This window comes from Corvus hawaiiensis, chromosome 3 (genome assembly GCF_020740725.1).
Source record: "Corvus hawaiiensis isolate bCorHaw1 chromosome 3, bCorHaw1.pri.cur, whole genome shotgun sequence".
Classification (NCBI taxonomy): Eukaryota; Metazoa; Chordata; class Aves; order Passeriformes; family Corvidae; genus Corvus; species Corvus hawaiiensis.
Window position 1 is genome coordinate 97,059,333 of NC_063215.1, and position 20,148 is coordinate 97,079,480.

Below are 20,148 nucleotides of genomic sequence, written 5' to 3' on the forward strand. Positions count from 1 at the left end.
GATGGTGAACAGGTTTTATTGCCTGTGGATTCGTAATACATAAGCAGAAGGGAAGGATGTGACAGCAAGTGAAAAAGCATGCTTGGAGTTCAGCATTTATTAATGACCTCTTTTGCTGGGCTTTTTGAGTCGAGAGGGTGGGGAAGAGGGAGTGAGAGAACACAAAGGCTAGAACAACTTCATAAGAATTCCTTCAGTGCTGTTTATTCACCTGTGCATGAACACAATTTTGTGGTGGAGCTCTGTCAGGCCAGGAGAAAACATGGAGATCCTGCCATGCAGGCCCCTTTTAGCCACATTCTGGTTTTTGGACATGTAAAAGACTTTTCCTTACCAAACATGCTGCCCCCCTCCCTCCCTCCCTCCTGTGCCCCTACAACCCTCCTCAGTTGGGAAAGCTGGATGAGTGACAAAGATGAGAGTCTCTACCTTCACAGTCTTTTACTACAGTATGACTTAGGGATCTTCAGACTGTTCTCTTACCTTTCTGAGGTGTCAGTGCTAGCACACAGTTTTTACTATACAGTGAAAGAGATGTTGAAAAAAAGGCCAACTTACCCTCCCACATCCCCTCCCAAAAAAAAGTTTTATCTTTTAACTCCAAGGCATGGGGTGGGGAAACAGCAGACCTATCCCTGCCTGCAAAGGCCATGCAGGCTGCTTTTGGCAAGTTACCCACTTCCATTTTCTAGAAAAGGTGGTTTTGTTCTTCAGAGGTGGGTGTCAGTGAATGTGGTGTGCTCTTTGGTGACGGTGCTGAAGCCTTTGATGACATTGACAAGATCCTCTTCATCTACATACTGTAAGGAAGGGAAAAAAGAAGCATGTCAACCAAAGCTGTACCAGACTAAAGGGCTATTTCTCTTTCCTCCTATCCACTAAAAATAGTTCTTAAGTAGATAAATAAGTGCATTTCTAATGTCTTCCCTTTCCTCCCAGGATAAGATAAGAATCTAAAGCATTCAAGCACCTGAATCCAAGCCAGTTAGATTTTCACAGTAAAAAAAATACCATCAATTACTTCAATTGCTCTATATATCTGACAAATGGTCAATAATATAGTGTTTGTTACAGTGTACTGAGAACTTGGAGCTATGAAAAGAATACATGTTTACACTTTTGTTTTCTTAACAACCACATCACACACGTGGTTTAGGTAAGATTTTGTTCTTCAAGCTTCCAAGGGAGTGTCTGAGCTTCCACCTGCACTCCTGCATTAGGCCAGAGACAGTTGAAAGCAGGAGAGAAATAAATTGTTTCTATAGCATAAAGAGGGCACGAGCAGTGTTACTGCAGATTTGTGTCCTGGGCCTCTACAGCCATTCACTATATTGATTTGCAAGCTGGACAAGGGGGTGAACCAAACTTTGAAACCACCATTCCTAAGCTACTGAGTGTAATAAAGAGAAGAACTGAGTCAAAAGCATTGCAGGATGTTTGTTTGCAAGAGAGTAGCTGAGCAACACGGGAGCAAAGACTCTGGTTCAGGGCAATGTAAATCAATGTACAGAGGATGGACAGAAGTGTTGCAGTATCCCCAGGCGTCCCGTGGAAAGGAACAGAAGAGCAGATAAAAAACTGAGCTCATGCTGTCAGGGTTGTCTGCTGCCAAAAGGAAATGAAAGTTTTTGTTTTCCTGCTTCTGCCACTCCTGAAGCTCATTGGAGTATTTTAAAAAATCATTCTAGCATGCGTATGGCAGGGTTTGCTGCCTAAGTCATGGTGTCAGCCCAAGATACATGGGTAGAGCAAGAGCTTCCTCTCAGCAGCAGGAAGCTGTTCTTTTGGCTAATGAGATCATAGAGAGGTACACCCTGGGTGAGTTGTTAGTCCCCAAGGAATTAAATCACAAGGATGTGATAGCTCTGAGAAAATGGCAAGGCTGACTCATGATACCTCTGAATTGGGAAGTCCATGAGCTGCAGAGTGCAGGCTGAAGGTTAACCTGTACCTATAGGGGTTTTGCCTAGAGTTATTACTACCTTCTTAATTAAGCCTTATCAACTTCCTTGGTCCTGCTGTTGGCGTCTAAGTGGGTTTGGCAGTGCTGGAACCAACACCCCTGTACTTTGATAAGCCTGTATGTTTCAGCCCTTCCAGCTGTTTTTGTATACTGAAGGTGAAAGTCTGAGGAAGCTCCTTAGATTTATGGCCAGACTATCCTCCAGTTAATTTGCATTTTGGACAAGATCCACTCACTAACTTGCACACTCCATCTAATTTTGTTACTACTACACAGACCCTTCACCCCCATTCTGAGTCCTTTTTAGGAACCTTAATTTTGTGTCTCACTGATCTCTGAACCCTTTCTCACACATTTGGTATGGGAAGGGTGGAAGTTAAAAAGCCCATTTCCTCGTGACAAAGGAAGGGAAGTCATCACTGTCCTTGGCTTGAAAATCATGTCTTGTATTTGTATGTTCAGATCCCTGTTGATGACACTGTCTAGTCCTGTCCTATATTAAAAGAGAAATACTTTTCCTGCCCCCCAGCATCATTCCAGTCCCATGTGGGCAGAGTTTGAATTAATTTGTCACACACCAGGAGATCTGAGCATTCACATAATCTCTGCATTGTGACTGAGCAGAGGACAGAGCAGGTCTCATCAGCAGTTGAGTCCCTGTTAACAGAACAGGAGTCACTAGAATACAAGCTCCTGCCTCTGGCATTAAGTGTGTGAAGGATGCCAAGACAATCCCACCTCAGACATTTGCTGAAATGCATGGAAAAAAAAGCCCACCAAATAGAAGGGAATTCTTCAAGGTGCATTTCCTCGGCCGACCATGGAGTTAATAGTTCAATGGAAACCATAAAGAGATGCACATGGATCCCTTGCATCCTCTAAGAGCAGTGTGTGAGCACCTGCAACTCTAGAAGAGAGCAGTAGACTTGAAGAATTTTGAGGATCTAACCTCTGCCCATGTCCTTCTAGGCCTTTTGGCTGTATCTCCAGGAACTTTTGATACTTAGGCCTTTATATGATTCCAACAGAACAGACAAATCTCTAGCAGGTGACGCACAGCAGCGTCCCAGAGAAGCAGGAGCCCTTACCAAGCCACGGCCAGTAGTGCGATGGTTGCGAAGGATGGCATCCCAAGGTGATTCTTCAAAAGTCTTCTTGTCGTAGAGGTCGAGCAGCTGGCTGACACTGCGATGGAGAGAGGTGGGGGAATACGTGCGACTCAGCTGGCCCTGACTGGGCCTCCTTCCCCCAGGCGCGATACGGACACTGCGGTTGCTTGTGGGAGAACCAGCCCCTGGAATTTTCGTATCTGCTAGTCCCTGTGAGGAAGACACAAAGTAATAAATAAATAAAGGGCATGGTTTTGAATACTTTATCTGAACAAAAACAAAGCAGAAATGGAGGAGAACAGAGAAAACCATGCCTCAAAAATCATGCACAATTATAAACAGGAAAAACCCCAGACCATTCCCCACTATAGAACAATCATATCATTCAAAACAAACAAAAAAACTACCAACGCTAAACTAGGATTTTCCCCAACTTTTTTCTTCTTCCTCCTATTTTTTTTTTTTTTTGAAGGACCAACAAACAGAAGTCCAAAGATTTTTGATTACCAGAAGGATAGCCCAGAGTTGCACAGCAAGGGGATGTTTGCAGACCTTTTCATGATCAGGGGAAAAATCATGCACCCACCAGGAGAAACATGCAGTGTCAGATGCCTTTGTGCATGCTTGGTTCATCTGACACATCACACGTCTGGCCACTCTGCAAGCTGAGGACTCTACCTCAAAGTGCATCGTGTATCTTTTGAGAGTGACACTGCTTGATGAATCGGACGTGTCAGCAATGGTCTCAAACTGAGTTTAAAGAGAGGGAGGAAAAGCATTAGGGCAGGGCAAGGTGCAGTGTAGGTGTACCTGACAGAGGGTGTGAATTAGCTGCAGCTCTGTGAGGGAGAGCAGTGTAGCAGAATGTGGGGCAGTAGGGGAACTGGCAAAGACCAGGCACTATATAAGTGGTCAAGTACCGTGTGGGCAGCCAGCATTGCTTGCCATGACCTCACTAACAGTTGTAAAACAAGCCAGTTTGCCACTCCATAGTAGCTCTGTCCTAACTTCTCAGTCCTTCAACTGCTGTGCTAAAGAACCTTCCTTTCTAATAAGTTCATGAGCTTCTGGAAAAAGAAAAAACAAAACAAGAAAAGAAAGGGCAGGAACATGAAAGGGAATTGTGCAGGCATGCCAACAGCAAAGACATTTCAAAGTCAAGAGGAATAACACAAGATGACAGACTCTAGAGGAAAAGGAATCAAAACCATGAGACCAAAAAAATAAGTTTCTTATGCTCATAGCCTTTGCCAGGAGAAGGGGCACACTGGAAATCCCATTGTTTCCAAGAGCTTCTTGGTTGAGGCACAGATGCAGTGTCTTGGCACCGAGACAAGAAGGAACAGAATGCATGAAGGATGCAGGAGTCACTATGCTGCTTGATGGCGCTCACAGGAAAAAGAAGCTGAGAAGTGAGAAGAAGAATCATCTCATGGCCTGTGCCTGGGAAGAAGCATGGAAATGGAAGGCATGGCTGCTCCCATTCTCAATCCCATAAAAATTGCCATTTTGCTTTTGTTCTGCTTTTTCAAGGGGTAGAATAGCACTACTACTCTGCTACACGATGGAACATGTTTTTTATGTGGCTTTTTTCAGAATTACAGCTTTTCATGAAAAAAATGATACAAAATCTTCCTCTTTGTCACTCCCCAGTAGTTCCCCTCCCACCTCTCTGATGGTCCCACTGTAGGTCTCTGTGCACAAATGCACACATGCATTTTGTGAAATTCCCTAGCTTTTTCCCTAATTACTCTCTCTACTCCAAACCTTCCTGGTATGCAGCTTGTCCTAGAGCAGTCCAGCTGGGTGGTAGATGGATACTGGCAAGAAATAATGCCTCTCCCTAAGTCTTGTTCTTTGCAGGCATATCTCCTGGATACCTGACAAAGACTGTCAGATTGATCCTGGTTAGCCATTCACCTACCTTCTCACAGCATGCCAGAGACTTCTCAGCTCTATTGCAGATGTCAACTAACATGAGGTGACAGCAGTGGCTTTGCATTTTCTGTGACTCCAGATCCAAAGTTTGTCTTAGGCATCAGAAGCATTTCAGGGCCTGCAGACCAGGTGTCCCAGGGCTCTGTTTGGACTAAGCACCTGTAACCTTGCTCTCTGTGCCCATGTAGATATGGCCCATATGGGACCAGGCAGTCCTTGCCCTACACTGAACAGCCTCCATTTGGTAACCAAGTGTGCAAAAAAATGTTGGAAGGAGGAAGAAAAAGTCCATGTGTGTGTTGACGGGGCAGATAGAAGTATAACATCATGGATACACAACATTGCATTTTTCCAAACATACCGGATGGGTTTCACCTGATGAATACACACTCATTGGTGATGTTCTTTTCTGGAGTGGAACTAAAGGAGGCCTGTCTCGTGCGTAGGGTTGCTTGTGGACCTTCCTCTGAAGAATTAAGGAGAGAAGAATAGCCAAGAGGATCAATCCTAGAACTACCATCAGCACTGCAAACCACAACTCGTTGTAGAATTTTGCATGTTTGGACTCTGCTTTGTCCTTCTCTCCAGGTGTTGTCAAGATCAGACCTGTAAAAAAGAGAGATTAGGGGAGAAAGGGACAGTTATTTCAAGAAGCATTTAACAATATGCTATCCCTTTCCTCGCTAATAAATTAGGCAGAAATTTAAGTAATTTTGTCGTCATGTGCTTATTTGCACTTATGTTCAAGGTGGCATAATGGTTCAATATGCTAGCGGGCTGTAATAAAAAACTTACTACCCTCAAGAGACCCTGCTTAAAGCTCTGGCATTGCTGCTTAGGCTGGAAATCACCACTGCATCAGCAGCTCTTCCAAAAGGAGGTGGTGGTGGTGGAATGTGAGGAAAAATGGGTTCTCCAAGTAACCTTGAAGAGTGGAAATTACTACGGTAATTTCAGAGCGGTACAGACAGAGGACATTCTCTGCAGAACAACTGTGCAGTTACAGGCCTGTGCAGTTAACAAAAGAGAGGGAGGAAGGCTTTAATACATTAATACAAAAGCAAGCAACATGAAACATTTTACTACTCCTACCCCCCACCTGCTAGAAGACAAAACAGTCACTTGGTTGGCTTTACTCATTCACAACCCAAGTGTAAGGAATTTCAGTGACAGGATTTCTGGTTATTTGCAATCCTACATGTATAACCAAACTCTTGGCCAAGGAATTTCCAACACCTTTGCTTGCAAGCCTTCTCTGCAAGTTCCCTACAGTGCTATTCAAGTTTTCAATAAACTCTGGGTAAAAGCAACAACCAAAAGAACAAAGGGGCAGAGGATGGAAGGTGGTGGACGTAGAGCAACTGAAAACATTTTATAATGCCTTTAAGGCAGCCTTGCCTGAAATTCTGCAGGATAATGGAGTGAAAGCATGAAAAGGGATATAAGGGAAATGTAGAGTAAAGAGTAATTGCAAATGTAAGGCAGATCTATTTTAAAAAGCTGGACAAGATACTACACGAAAAAGAACTTAGTTAAACCAGTTAATTAATTCAGCTAGAAACGGTTTGAACTTGGCTTTGGTTAACAGAAAACTAAGGACTTAAAAAACCTGGAACGTTTTACTGTTAGACATCTACTACTCAATGGACAAGAGGATGTCACCACACCAAACTCTCTCGCTTCCACAAAACAGGCCAAAGCCTCGTGGACAGAAGGGAAGTGGCAGGTGTTATAAACTGGGTCCTGACAATGTCTAGTTTGACATTCTCATAAACTGGCTAGGGGAACACATCCCAGGTGAATCTGCTCGTTGGTCAAAGGAAAGGAGCAGGCGGATGTCCCTTACTGGGTTGGGTGGGATACTGGAAGGAGAGAGGATGTGTATTTTCACTGTCAAACTGAGGAGGAACTTTGGAGGACAGGACTGAAATTCAGGATGATCCAAATTTGGAAATTAAATCTGGAAGAGAGCAGATTCTATTTAGCAGGAAAAAGCACAACATTTTGGAGCAATATACTTAGGTAAAAATAAAAGAAAAAATATTACATATCTGAGGAGAGGATCTGAAACTAATTTTTAGAATTGTCCCACCCCTGTAAGCATTCAAGGCCAGGCAGGATGGGGCTTTGAGCAACCTGGTCTAATGGAAGTTGTCCTCCATGGCATGGAAGTAGGTGATCTTTGAAGTCCCTTCCAACCCAATCATTTTATGATTCTATGATGGTTGGACTCAATGATCTTAAAGGTCCTTTCCAACCTAAAGTACTCAGGATTCTATGGTGTAAAGGAACAGAAATCCATACATGGCAAAAAAAGCACATTACACACATACCTCATACACAAGGCCCTAAGAAAGCCCCTGATACTGCAGTGAGATGCTATCCTGCCTGGCATGCACTACATGTCAAATTTCAAGCACAAACACATCAAATGAACAGGTGCTAGGTAATTTCTTCACTTACCAACTCCCTCTCCAGCATTGTACTTGATGACCGGTGTCACAGCACTCCCTTCATCGGTCATGCAGGTCACTTGAAACAAAAAGGCTGAGCAAGAAAAATTAGAAAATACTGTCAGCAGCAGAAATAAAAATTCTGTAGAGGTTGCCTTTTCACCATGATTCACCAGTAAACAGCCAGCTCTAAAAAACCAAGGCAGGAATAGCACATCATAACCCACCTGAGTACCAGACCAGAGCTTCACAATTCTTTACACATGGGTATTGAATTTCTAAACTATGAACTATGGCAGATCATAAGCAATCATCACTATGATGTTACTACAAAATAAGTTCTTCTTTCACCACTCAATTCTCCCTCTTCCAATGTAACTGGCAACTTTCAATTTTTTCATCACTTTGCCTTAAATTCCTCATACTTCATTCATAGCTAAAACAAACATCTTAAGAACATTTGAATTAAAAAAAAAAAAGGGTATTAGCACCATTGTAGTAATCAGGAAGATAAAAAATATATTACAAAATTCTTTGACTTACAAAATCCCAATGTCATAAAAACAGAAAACTTTTTTCTTGCTGATTATTCTTTTCCTTTTTTCCCCTGTTGATAGTTTCCTTGTATTTTAAAGACTGCAAATTGTTCCAAGAGCTACTGACTTAATTTGATTCAAATGAAAATTCAAGCTTCAGTCTTTCCTGAAACTGAAGATTTCTGTACATTTCCCAGACCATAGCCCTGAAGGACGGAATTGCAACAACAGCTCTAGGATTTGGGAAAGCTTGACCCTCACAGTGAATCAAAACAGTCTCACCCAGTCAGGCATGATGTTTAAGAGAAAGCTCAGCTCCATGGATGTTATTTCAAGGATTTGCTTAGATACATTTTGGTGTGCCTGTATGCTCCTTTGGTCTTAGCTTGGGATTGCAATGGAGATTTTTTTTTTAATTTTAGCACACACTAATATTAACTTAGCTCAACAGACTTTCCCCGAGAGGAAGCGGTAGGAAACCGACTTTTGTCTGATGTCCTTGGCAAGTAGAGCTCGGTGTCGAAGCCGCTGTAGATGCGCTGCCCGCTCTCCGTCAGCGCGTACTCCTTCAGATGCCCGTTCAGCATGAAGGTGCGGCTCCAGTCGATGTGGATGGTGGATAAATTGCTGACCACAGAGAACGGAGCTATGTACCGAGGTGCTGCAAAACAAGGAAAAAGAGCTCATTTCTAGCCAGTAGGCTGGAAGTGATTCAGTGACTGAGTTATACAATGAATAGAAAGAGATTCTGCATGATACAAGCTCTCTGCCACATGCACTCCCTCTCTCACATATCCATGTGTATGATTAGGGAAGATACAAGGAGAAAAGAAAAAGCTGCTCTAGCATGCCAGCCTCTGCACTGAGAAAGCAGAAATATATCCTGAAAACAAATATTGAACTCCCTCCCTTTGTGAATGTGGTACAGACACTAAAACTGTGTAAATTAAGGTAGAAGACAGGGAGACACAGGAGGTTGTGCAAGCCTGACTGCAGCAGGCTGGGCTGTGGGAACTGCTATGAAGAGGGTTCTTTTGCAAGCCCCAAGAAATTGCCAAGATCATCTATAACACATGCGCATACATGAAAACGTGGGGTTTCAGAAAAGCAAGAACAGATGGCAGGCAGAGAGAAAAGAAACCCAGAACTCACTTCAGGGAAGAAGAGTTCATCAGCTTGCTGACAAAAAACTTCATTTAAGTTTGAGGTCCTTTCTTGTGGTGTTGCCATTAAGCCATCTGCCCCGTATTTGCTGGTTTGTTCATAAGAAAGCTGCTTGTCCAGCTGCACTTTGCTGCTAATTGCCCACTGTCACTAAAGCAAGCCTTGGAGGTAAGAGGAAGCAGTCAGAGGGACTCAAGGAAGGAGACAGCCAGAGGGACTCTGGAAACCTGGTGTGAAGAGGTCAGCAAGGCAAGAAAAGCAAGACTGACAGAAGAGGACTTTGGACCTAGTGGGTGGGGGTTTAAAAATTGCTTTCAAATCCTTTTCTTCTATGTGTCTCACCAGCTCCTTATGAATCTTCTCCATTTAGAAGTTCATAATCGTGCTCCAGCCTTTTAACTTGCAATTTAATAAAACACAGCTTTGGAGATAAGGGATCTTTCTTTTATTTGCTTGTTTTTTTGTTTGGTTGGTTGTTTTATTGTGGGGGGGTTTTTTGGTGGGGTTTTTTTTGGGTTTTTTTGTTTGTTTGTTTGGGTTTTTTTTGTTCTTTGCTTTGGTTTTGGTGTGATACTTTTTTCAGTGGTGACATTAAAGAAAATCTGGGCCTGTTCCACCTGAAATTTTCAGCTAAGGATGTATCAGATTACAGGTTTTTAGTAATTACTTGGCAGAACTACCAAATTATGCAAAAGAGATTTTTAGGAAGGTGATTCTGAAATCCTGACATGAGATAAAAAGTGAACATCATCTTTGCCCTGACCTGACAGACTGAGATGAAATGCCCATCTCATCTGTTATGGAATGACTCTGGCTACAGCACTATAGATCTTTTTAATAAAAGCTGATGTTAGACTACTACAAATTCAGTTTTGATGGCAAAATCTATTCTGCCTGTAGGCACAGGTCCTGCATGTTTAATTTCCATGCATACCCCCACATGGCCTAAAGCACTGCCTGCGGTGGTTGGACAGCAACAAATTCTTACTTCAGTGCTTACAAGCATCCGGTCATTCAGATGACATCCAAGGAAAACTTTTATGACACCTAGCAGAAGTGTGGCATGAATTAGGACAGTAAGAGTGTTCCTGAAAACAATCACCATGTCTCTTTCAAGATCTCCACTTTTCCAAGGGATTATTTATGGCAGTATATTTATTACTACACATCACCCTTCTGGTAATACTTGAACATTTTATGTTCTACAGCTTTGCTGCCCATTTTCAGTAAAATAAAAGGTTTCCAGGCTCCCAAGATAGAGGATGTGACATCAGATGATGAGCAAAGAAATATTTTTGAAGGAATGAGCAGTTAAGCCCCAGAGCAGAATTTCAATGAACGTGCAGCAGAGAGACAGTCATCAGGGACATGGAAGAAGAGGTTTCTGGGGACCTCCTCCTTCCCAAAGGTGGGGAAGTCATTTGGCTCTGTGCAGCCCCAGACCTCAGAAGCAGGCATCACTGGTTTGTGAACCACTTCTCATACTCACGCTCCTTTTCTGTAGTGAATCTGATCCATTCAGAAGCGCTGCTGCCAACAGAGTTGTAGGACACAACTCGCAGGTTGTAAGTTGTGTAAGGTTCTAGGTTGGACACGTTGGCACTCTGTCCTTTCCCTGTGTACTTCACCTCAGTCGGGCCCGGACTGCAAGCCTTCACTGCTGGCTGTAGGTTCAGAGGACACGCCATGTACACGTGGAGCTCATAGCTGAGAACAAAGTTGAGATTTTGATGAATGAAGGGCCTTTAATAACATAAAAACCAATTCTACATTTCATCCTAATTGCTGTCTGGCTACCAGAGAAGAATAGACCTGATACCAGTTTTTCTCTTGGAGATTATGGTCCTAACTGTCAGATAACTGAGCAGTTGTGGTGGTCCATAAGTCACTCACAATGAAAGTGTTGACGCCTGTTACCTTGCTGCTCACTTGTGCAAGTCAGGATTTTTGCCTAAGTAACTCCAGATTGCAGCTATCTTTTCACTGCCAGTTGAACTCAGAACTATTTGACTACACAACCATAGCTGAAAACAAATCACCTCCACTCACAAGAGCTCATCCTTTCCACCTTCATCCTCCACAATATCCTGCCCAGGAGAAACGCAATCACATACAGTGTATGTAAACACTTCCCAGATGGTGTTCAGGCCACAGGGAATATCACCACCAACATGCCAAGGAAGGAAGATGGATGCCACAACTGTTCAGTGCTCTCAGCCATGCAATTCCAGCTGAAATTGTTCTGGCATCACCTCCAGCCAAGGTGTTCAGGTTCAGCTGGGTAGCAGCTCCTACCTGGTGACAATGCCATTGGGTGACTGAGGCGCATTCCACTGGAAAGAGGCGTTCCTGGAGGTCACAGTGCGGATCTGCGGCGGAGGCTGCTCTGAGGGTGGAGCTGGCTGCGTGGTGAATTCAGCCATGGGTCCTTTGCTGCAACAGTTGAAACAGGTGCAGGCCTCCACGCCAATGGAGTATGTGGTGAAAGGTTTTAGCCCATGTATTGTCTGTTGGGTGGCAGTCCCTTCTGACAGCTGTAAAAATTAAGAGGGAACTTGTCACAGCTTCAAGCACCACAAGTACTAAATACTAAATAAGAGTTATGGAGGTGAATTAACCCCAGAAGAAGATGGACTGAAGATTCTGCATGTCCTTTAAGTCTGACACTAATGCAGCTGTTGTGTAATGGGAACTCGGCATTTTTCTCCCACTATGAAGTTAAAGGACACTCTTCAAAGGAAAAGACCATGCCATCAATGGTCTCAAGACATCTTTAGTTGAGCTGTGATCACTGTATGTCAACTGGAAATGTCATTCTCAGCAACGAAGAAGCTGAAAACCATTAAAGAAAGACTCTGGGATAAGTGGTACTGAAGCAGAAAATAAATTAATGTGGAAAATAGCTCCATGATAAATGTGCTAGCAAATAATCATGCATATCTCACAGGCTTCCTCCATGTGGAGGCAGGAAACAGTGCTGGGCAGCTTGACACCAGTGTGTCTGGTGGGTCAGGTCACTCCCAGACAGGAGAATGTGCTCTCTGGTAGGTACATCTAAGTCAAGGGCCAACATGATCCTGCTCTGCATTCAAACAGACATTGTGCTGGGTGAGCCTGTTAGGAAACTTTGCAAAGCTCAGCAAGGGAGACCTGGCATTTCTGGCAAAGGAATCAGTGCTCTGTTCCGAAACTGCTCACAGGAACTGCCATTTCACCTTTTCACCGTAGTCGTTTGTTGGTATAGCTTATTTTAAGCCAAAGAAACAAAAATGTGTAGGAAACACCAACAAGAGGCAACATCTGCTCTCATTTGGCAGCATGTGATTTAGCAGAGTTCAGCAAAAAATAGGAAGGACAGAGTCAAGCAAGCAAAGGGAAGCACTTGGTACTTCTTGATGCCAGAGCCAAGCCAGCAGCATGGCAGGTGTGAGGGAATGGAAATGGAAGGCCATGCACGCACCAATGGGACGAACTGGCTGAATCAGACACAGCCACAGCCAAGTGCACTGGAAGGAATAAATGGGTAATGTGGAATCAGACAGCTTAAGCTCATGGACAGGACAGTGAATTGCAAAGCAGCTAACAATGGGAGGCCAGGAGAGGAAGGCAGTCTGTGACCAACAGTAGCAGCTTTTAAGAACAAAATTGTTAAAGCTAGAAAATACAAGTGGAAATGGAAGTACAGAAAAAGTGCTGACAATACTCACCACCACATCAGTCCCTGTGGTATCATTAGAAAACAGCCTGTAGATACTGACCACCCCGTTAGGCTTAAGAGGGGGGCTGATGCTCACCACAGCCACAGTGGATGCCACTGTGTTGAAGAGGGGAGCTCCCAGGCCCTCGGGAGGGGCAGGGCCTGTTCGGCAGCGGGACCAGCTGCTTGGTGTCCGGCCCACAGAGTTTACTGACCACACCTTCGACAGGAAAACAAAGAAACTGTCACCAAAAGACTCAAGCCTACAAAACACCTGCTTTTAGCCAGAGGGGCTACTACAGCTCTACTGACATGGGGTAAAACATGGTGCAATGGCACCCATGGGAAATGTCCCTTGATGGCCACCCAGCACCTGTGTTGACCCAGTGATTTTTTAACAGAAGAGTGGAATATTTCCCACTGCCACACTTAGGGAAAAGAAGCAAAAGTCATGCCTCAGGCAGTGTGTGCTCCCGTGTCTTCTTCACACCTCATCCCCACACTCCAAATTCCTACCACTGTCTGTGTCATACCATGCCAGGAGGACTCCTGGAGGAGCTGTGATCAACAAGGACAATGTTTTCAAAGACATACTGATATCTAGTCCTGGCAATTTCTCCCTTCTGCACAATTTCTTCATGTATGCAGGCAGCCCCAATGAATTCAGCCTAGCCTTGGGTGGCACTTAAAAGTTGTGTTCACCTTGACTGAATCACACAAGCCAAACTCTAGTTATTCTTTAGAAGCAGTGAGTTTTACAGGAACATCCTTCTCTTAAAAATATTAATGTATCAGTTATTTGGCAACATTTTCAGTAACTCATAATATAAATAAAGCCCACTGAAGTGTATAGTTAATTCAGCATCTCTCATTTATTTTCACAACAACATTTGCTTTATTGCATGAGCACAAAGGCAATGACTTCAGTTCCAAGATTTCAAAAATTAGCAGCTTGAATTAGGCCTGATTAAAACCCACATGTCTCTATGAACTATGCCTACTGATTTTGTCAGCTACCCAAAACCAGAGTGATCTGCAGACTACATAAAACTCAGCACTTATTAAACACACTCTCCAACAAATCTGCATGAAAATTAAATTTTGCTTTCATCAAGGACTGAATAAACATATGGAAGGATGTATAATCTTATTTATCAAAAAGCATTTGTATAATTAAACACGAATATCATAAAAGGTTGCCTTAGGTCATCATTTGCATGAGTAAGTAATTTGTAGAATGTCAGGTACAATAGACAGAATAGATGGATGTGTGAGCATATAGGGTTAAATTAGACTCAATATTAGCCAACCACATAGTGATCAATCAGAATGATAGATCTAAATGGCAATACAAGAGGACTGTCTGAGCGATTTTTAGTGTAAGTATTCCTTAGTAAGCTTTCATGTCGAGCAGTTCTAACTACACTAAAACACATTCTTATGCGATCTACTTTGGGCACTGGTCCTGGGGAAGGGAATGTTGGGACTATGTCTTGAAAAAAGCCAGGAGGTTTAGAAGTACCAGGTCTTCAAAACTGACCCTGAGTCTTTCCAGCTTGCGATATTAATTTCCAAGAACACAGGATACTGCACAAGGAGCCATGGGACGGAAAACAGATAAAAACAACTACAGTGGCTTTGAAGGCTGTGGTTCTGCCAATTACAAACCCAAAGATCTTTCCTGATTCCATCAGTAACATACAGAACTATACTAAGTACAGATGATGCCCTGCAATAAAAAGCTCAGCCAAAGCACTTCCATTTCAGTGGAATCAGTAATACATCTTTGTTGTGAACTATTAATAAAGTCAAACTCTGTTCACTTTACTGCAGTAGGTCAAACCCTGTATCTCAGTTCAGTTCCAGCTGCTACAAAGATTTACCCACAGTCATTCATTTCAAGGGGCATATTTCTTTGTGGAAAGAATAAACCACATATGGAAAAAGCAGCTCTGAGTGTGGCACTGGCACCAGCTCAGCACTTACCTGGGCTCAAATGCTCCAGTTATATCCAGGCTCTGGCCTTAATGAGCAGGGAGTGTAACAGTGACGGACCAGACCTGCTGAGCAAGCTGCCCACAACTAAAGCGAAGGTGATGAGTTAGGAGCAGAGCCTTCCTGTGTAGCACAGGAATTCAGCTTCAGAATGGGATTCCCAAGGAATTTTGGAGGAGAGAGGGATGCAACTCACTTGGCAAACAAACGCTTCACCAAGGGTTGGATGGAGAGAACTCCCTTCATCAATCCCTCACCTATCATAGGTGCATACACCTTGTCTTTTAGGAAGAAGTCTTAAGTCACAGAATCACAGAATAAGCTGAGCTGGAAGGGACCCGCAAGGATCATCGAGTCCAACTCCTGGCCCCGCACAGGACCATTCCCAAGAGTCACACCATGTACCCAATAGTGTTGTCCAAATGCTTCTTGAACTCTGTCAGGCTTGGTGCTGTGACCTCTTCCCCAGGCAGCCCGCTCCTGTCACTAGGAAAGGGCCAGGAGCCAGAAAAGGCCACTGTCACAGAAGATCCCCATCCCAAGCAGCACGTGGTCCTCTCGTGCCACAGAACTGAGAGATTTATAGCAGAGGTGAGTCCTTCTGACCCTGGGACATTCTGTTCCCCATTATCTCATTTGCTCTTGTATTTTGCGCAGGACTAATGTGCATTTCGGAGGAAGTAAAAGAGCAAAACAGAAGGCTTGGAATTCCTGAATGTTTCTACTGTCACAGCAGCCCAGTCACCCCTGGGAAAAACAGAGAGAAAGAAGGATAAAGAATGAAAGAAAGAATGACAGTGGGGAGGCCATCATTTGTCCCAGTGCCAATTTCCGCTTCCACAGCTGCATCCAGAACTTCATCACTGGGTGCCAGCAGTTTTGAATTGCTTAAATAGAAATGAAGACATATCCTGTCCTGAAAACTGTGGACAAAATAATGGGAACATGATGTGCATATGAGTGTGTGGTTGCTTTTAGCCTGGGAATGGGCTGAAACCAGAAGAAAAGCAACAGCAATGTTTTTGGAGAAGCACTGCCGCCTTCCCTCTCCTCTGTTGCAGTGCCCTGTATCAGATACCACAGTTGTGGGTTGGGAGCCCGACTGATGAAGGGACGTCCTGCTTGTGTGAGCAGGGAGGTGACAATGACATGCATATACTCCTTAACTGGCTCCTGATGCACTTTCATCTCCTTCCTTCGGTGAGAACAATGTAGCAAGGCCTCTTGTACTTGAGAAACCTTCAAAGCATCTTCCTGAGCTGATGGTGTTGTCCTCACACACTGCAGTTTATTGTCACCTCATCACCAGGTCTGAGGTCATTAGTGTGGCCTGGGGTTCTAATAATAATCTTGTAAAAACAATTCCAATCCAGTGCAGCCTGGAGGAGACTGAGGGGACACCTCACCATGGCCTGCAGCTTCCTCATAAGGGGCAGTGAAGGGACAGGCACCAATCTCTGCTCTCTGGTGACCAGTGGCAGGACCCGAGGGAATGAAGCGGTGTCAGGGGAGCTTTAGGTTGGATACCAGGAAAAGGTTCTTCACTCAGAGGGTGGTTGGGCACTGGAACAGGCTCCCCAAGAAAATGGTCACAGCACCAAGCCTGGCAGAGCTCAAGGAGGATTTGGACAACGCTCAGGTGCATGATGTGACTCTTGGGGTGTCCTGTGCAGGTCCAGGAGTTGGACTTCGATGATCCTTGTGATTCCCTTCCAACTCAGGAGATTCTGTGGTTCTGTGACTCTACGCTCATCCCCTTCCATACTACAGCCAAGTGGTTAAAGGACTCCTTCAGGAGTCAGGTAACTGAGGTTCAATCACATGCTCCAACAGAGGCAGTTGGGCCTGCTGCCCTCTGGAGTGGGAATGCCCGAGTGGATGACCCATCTCTGTTCTTGGGATGCTCCCAGTGATCCCTTTGAAGCTGTTTCATTTTGCATGAACACAGTTAAACCAAAGTTGACTGGGCAGAGGAGGAGCAAGCAGGAGCAGACATGATTCCCCAGCCCAGCACTTCCCTACAGAGGTTGAGGGGAAGTTGATGTCCACACCATGCTGCCACATGCCTGTCTCTCTGGAAAAAAAGGCTGAGGTCACGGCCACATTTGTGTGGGCCTGACAGACAGACATGCTCTGAGCCTGCCTTCTAGACAGACACCAGCTACTCAGCCCTGCCAAGACATGCGTCCAGCAGAAACCTCCTCGGTGTCTGTGAGTCTGTAACGCCAGTTTCTGAGACAGCTGTGACAGCTAAACAGGACTTCTGAGGATCTAAATTCCAGATTTACACTGACCTTAGCTGGATTCCCTTAACTCCTTTTGTTTCTGCTCAACCATCTGTAAAAGGATGGATGGTTATACAAATATTTCCCTGTGAGAATTGCTGTCCAAGTAAATCCTGGTCAGTGTTTGGAAACCCGGGGCAGTAAATCCCCAGAACTGATGGAAATACTGATGTTTAGCCACTTCTTTGCAGGAAAAAATGGGGCAGCATGGCAACAATATCCACAATGAGCAGTGTCTTTAAAATCAGAGCTCATGGCTTCTCAAAAAGTCACCACTAAAAAGTCATGGATAGAAGCTGTTGGCTGGCTAGCCTGGTTAAACTGAAATTTCATGATTTAGACTTTTGTAAAAAGCTGTTTGAGGTAAAAAAAAACTTTATAAATTGTGATATAATCAACGCCGAAAATATTCAACCTCATTAATAGAGAAATAAAAAGAGCGTAATAGGCAGCAGTATTATCTTCTTAGAATTATGAAAGACAATACAGGAACACGGGGCAAACAAGAAGCAATCACATCTTAGGGATGTATTGAATGACAAAACATAGACAGCAGAAAGCCGAGAAAAGTTTCTTCTATCTTGACTTTCTGAATATTCTGCCTCGACAAGCATTAAGTCTGACATCATGGTGCATGGCTCAGCACCCTGCCAAAAGATGTGTTGTTGTTAATTGCTGCACTGTCCCAAAAAAACCAGGAGAGGGCTCTGAAATCAGCTACGAAGGGTTACTAATTAATGTTTTATCAATCTGCTGGCCCCTGGCTCAGACTGCACTTTGAAGTGGAGCCAGAGAGAGAAGAGAGGGGGGAAAACTCTCTGGAGACCGTATATTCAGAGGACTGAAGAATTCCAGTTACAGATAACTAAGCTTGGTTTTTTCCATCATAAATTGAGCCTTCACAGATCTCTGCTCCTGGAAGAAACCTGTGATCAGTCACTCAAAATGATCACAGGACAACCTCAAGGTTCATTGGCACAGCAAGAAGGGGCAAAATCTATGAGGAATAGGATGAGAAGTTCTGAGAAGAGAGTCACCTTAACACGGTGAACCTGTTCAGGCTTAGTAGAGCTAACAACCCATAAGGGCAGAAACAAGGGGACCAAAATCACCTGGGGTACAGATACACAAAAATCATGTTACTGTAGATGCTGACAGTGGAAGAAGCCTGTGAGATGACTTCCATGCCTGAACCACACATACTCATCTGCTGCAACACTCTTGAAACCCCAAATCTGTAGCAAGGAATCTTTGAACTCAAAGTCCTGCAAAGGGGACCCTCAAGCAGCCAAAAGCCCATGGAGAATGTGAAACTCTCCCTTATTGGAGAGATCTTGCTGGGCAGAAGGGTGCTGGGGGCAGCTCGCCTCAATGAAGGCAGCAGTCCTGAGCTGCTCCTGACTTTCCAGCTCAGGAAGAGCTGGGATACTCTGCATAGCATGGAGGCCAGATGCTTCTCACCCCTCCTGTTTGCAAGAGAGCAAGCCAAAGAGCTGATTACCAACCAGCAGCGGCTTCTGGCTCCCTCCAAGAGGCACTGTGCCTTGTGCTGCTTCACACTGTGCTTAGTCTGTGGTCCATCACAGGTGCTTCTCTGAGAGACAAGATCTCAGCTCTGAATGTGTCAGCAGCTGGCACCAAGTTCCTGCAGGCACTCAGAAAACAACCTTTTGCCTTAGAAAAAGCCTCATTTGTAAGTCACTACCTCTCCTGGGCTTTGAGCAGTGCTCAGAGCTGTAGGGCAGTTATGTAGGGCTATAGGTTCTGGGGAACCACAAGGTCAGATCAAGCCAGCCCTTTTACACGTGCATGTAACTCTACTTCTGTGTGTAAGAGTCAGGTACAACTTGGATTTCTGCTCTTATGGCAAGCAAAGACTTCACACACCCGTGGCTTCTGGTCTTTCCAAAAAGGACTAAATGCTGGCACTGCTTGGCACATGCTGGGAGAGACAAACTGTAGCAGAGTGGTTTGTACCGCTCCTCTCTTTCTGAAGCTGTTTCATGGAGACCTCAAAGACCCAGCACTACTTTGAAACTTTGCTTTGGATTTCTTGATTCAGATTTGTTCCATTTCTAACCCTGCACTTACATAAATGCAGAGTTTTCAAAGAATAATTCTTTTCCAAGATAGCAAGATATTTTAGGGTCATATAAGATCTGACATCAGTAAATTCAGAAACACAGCCCCCAGTTTTTGGTTACATTCAAACAGCAATATTCAAGAAAACTGAAGAGACTACAATCTTGGTTGAAATTAGAGAAAACCAAAGGACCTCCCTCTCACCATCAATTGCAGCATCCTTCACAAGTCTTTGTGAACTGACTGCTGTACTGGCTGGCTAATTTGGAGTTACTGATGTGATGCCAGCAGAGCTCAGAGCACAGAGCATGTCTACCGAAATCTTGCATTCAGCATTGGGGTAATGTATTCACATCTGGGCACTTCAGTGTCAGGCAGGTATTAGAAAAGCAGGAAGTTTAAAAAGTAGGCACAGTTTATGGTAGACAGAGCAAAGGCAAGAGAAAGAAAGTAACACATCCATTCATGAGCAGGGGTAAGAGAAGGTAGTAATCAAATGTGTGCTTTCTGATTGCTCCTTCTCAGATCCAAACTTTTCCCTCTTCAACATTGTTAGTCTCCTTATGGAGGTCATAAACATATAATGGGATAGATTTCAGGTCCAGGCTTCCAGCACTGTGATAATTAGAGCCTCTTAACATTGCTATTCATCTCCACTGTTCAAATGCTAATAATAAAAGTACTAAACCCATTCTGGAGAAGGCAAAGACAATAGGCAAAAACTTTGGGACTTAAACAAAATTACTAAATTTTAAAGGAAGCTCATTCCATATGACATAGTATAATGTCCGTAATTAATGAGAGATGTAAAAAGGTTTAACTCTAAAAGATAGAAAATTAAATCATTTGTTTCCTATGGGTATATAATGAGATAGTTACCAAGTTCCCATGAGAGAGATAAGCAGATATTAAAAGGTCTTTCCAAT

General features: G+C 44.0%; 1 protein-coding gene across 3 annotated transcripts in view; it reads right to left on the reverse strand.

The window, feature by feature from the left end:
* Positions 1 to 182: 182 nt before the first annotated feature.
* The window catches only part of USH2A (usherin), a 388,094-nt gene continuing 368,128 nt past the window's right edge, over positions 183 to 20,148 (reverse strand). For 2 of the 3 annotated variants that reach the window (XM_048298180.1, XM_048298181.1), the window contains exons 65-71: positions 12,871 to 13,080; positions 11,459 to 11,697; positions 10,653 to 10,870; positions 8,484 to 8,660; positions 7,474 to 7,557; positions 5,372 to 5,616; positions 1,580 to 3,282 (exon numbers count right to left, since the gene is read on the reverse strand). In XM_048298180.1, coding sequence (XP_048154137.1) covers positions 2,929 to 3,282; positions 5,372 to 5,616; positions 7,474 to 7,557; positions 8,484 to 8,660; positions 10,653 to 10,870; positions 11,459 to 11,697; positions 12,871 to 13,080 — 1,527 coding nt within the window. In that variant the 3' untranslated portion in view covers positions 1,580 to 2,928. Of the gene's footprint in view, positions 801 to 1,579; positions 3,283 to 5,371; positions 5,617 to 7,473; positions 7,558 to 8,483; positions 8,661 to 10,652; positions 10,871 to 11,458; positions 11,698 to 12,870; positions 13,081 to 20,148 lie in introns of those variants that run through there. The other variant, XM_048298182.1, reaches the window with a different exon arrangement.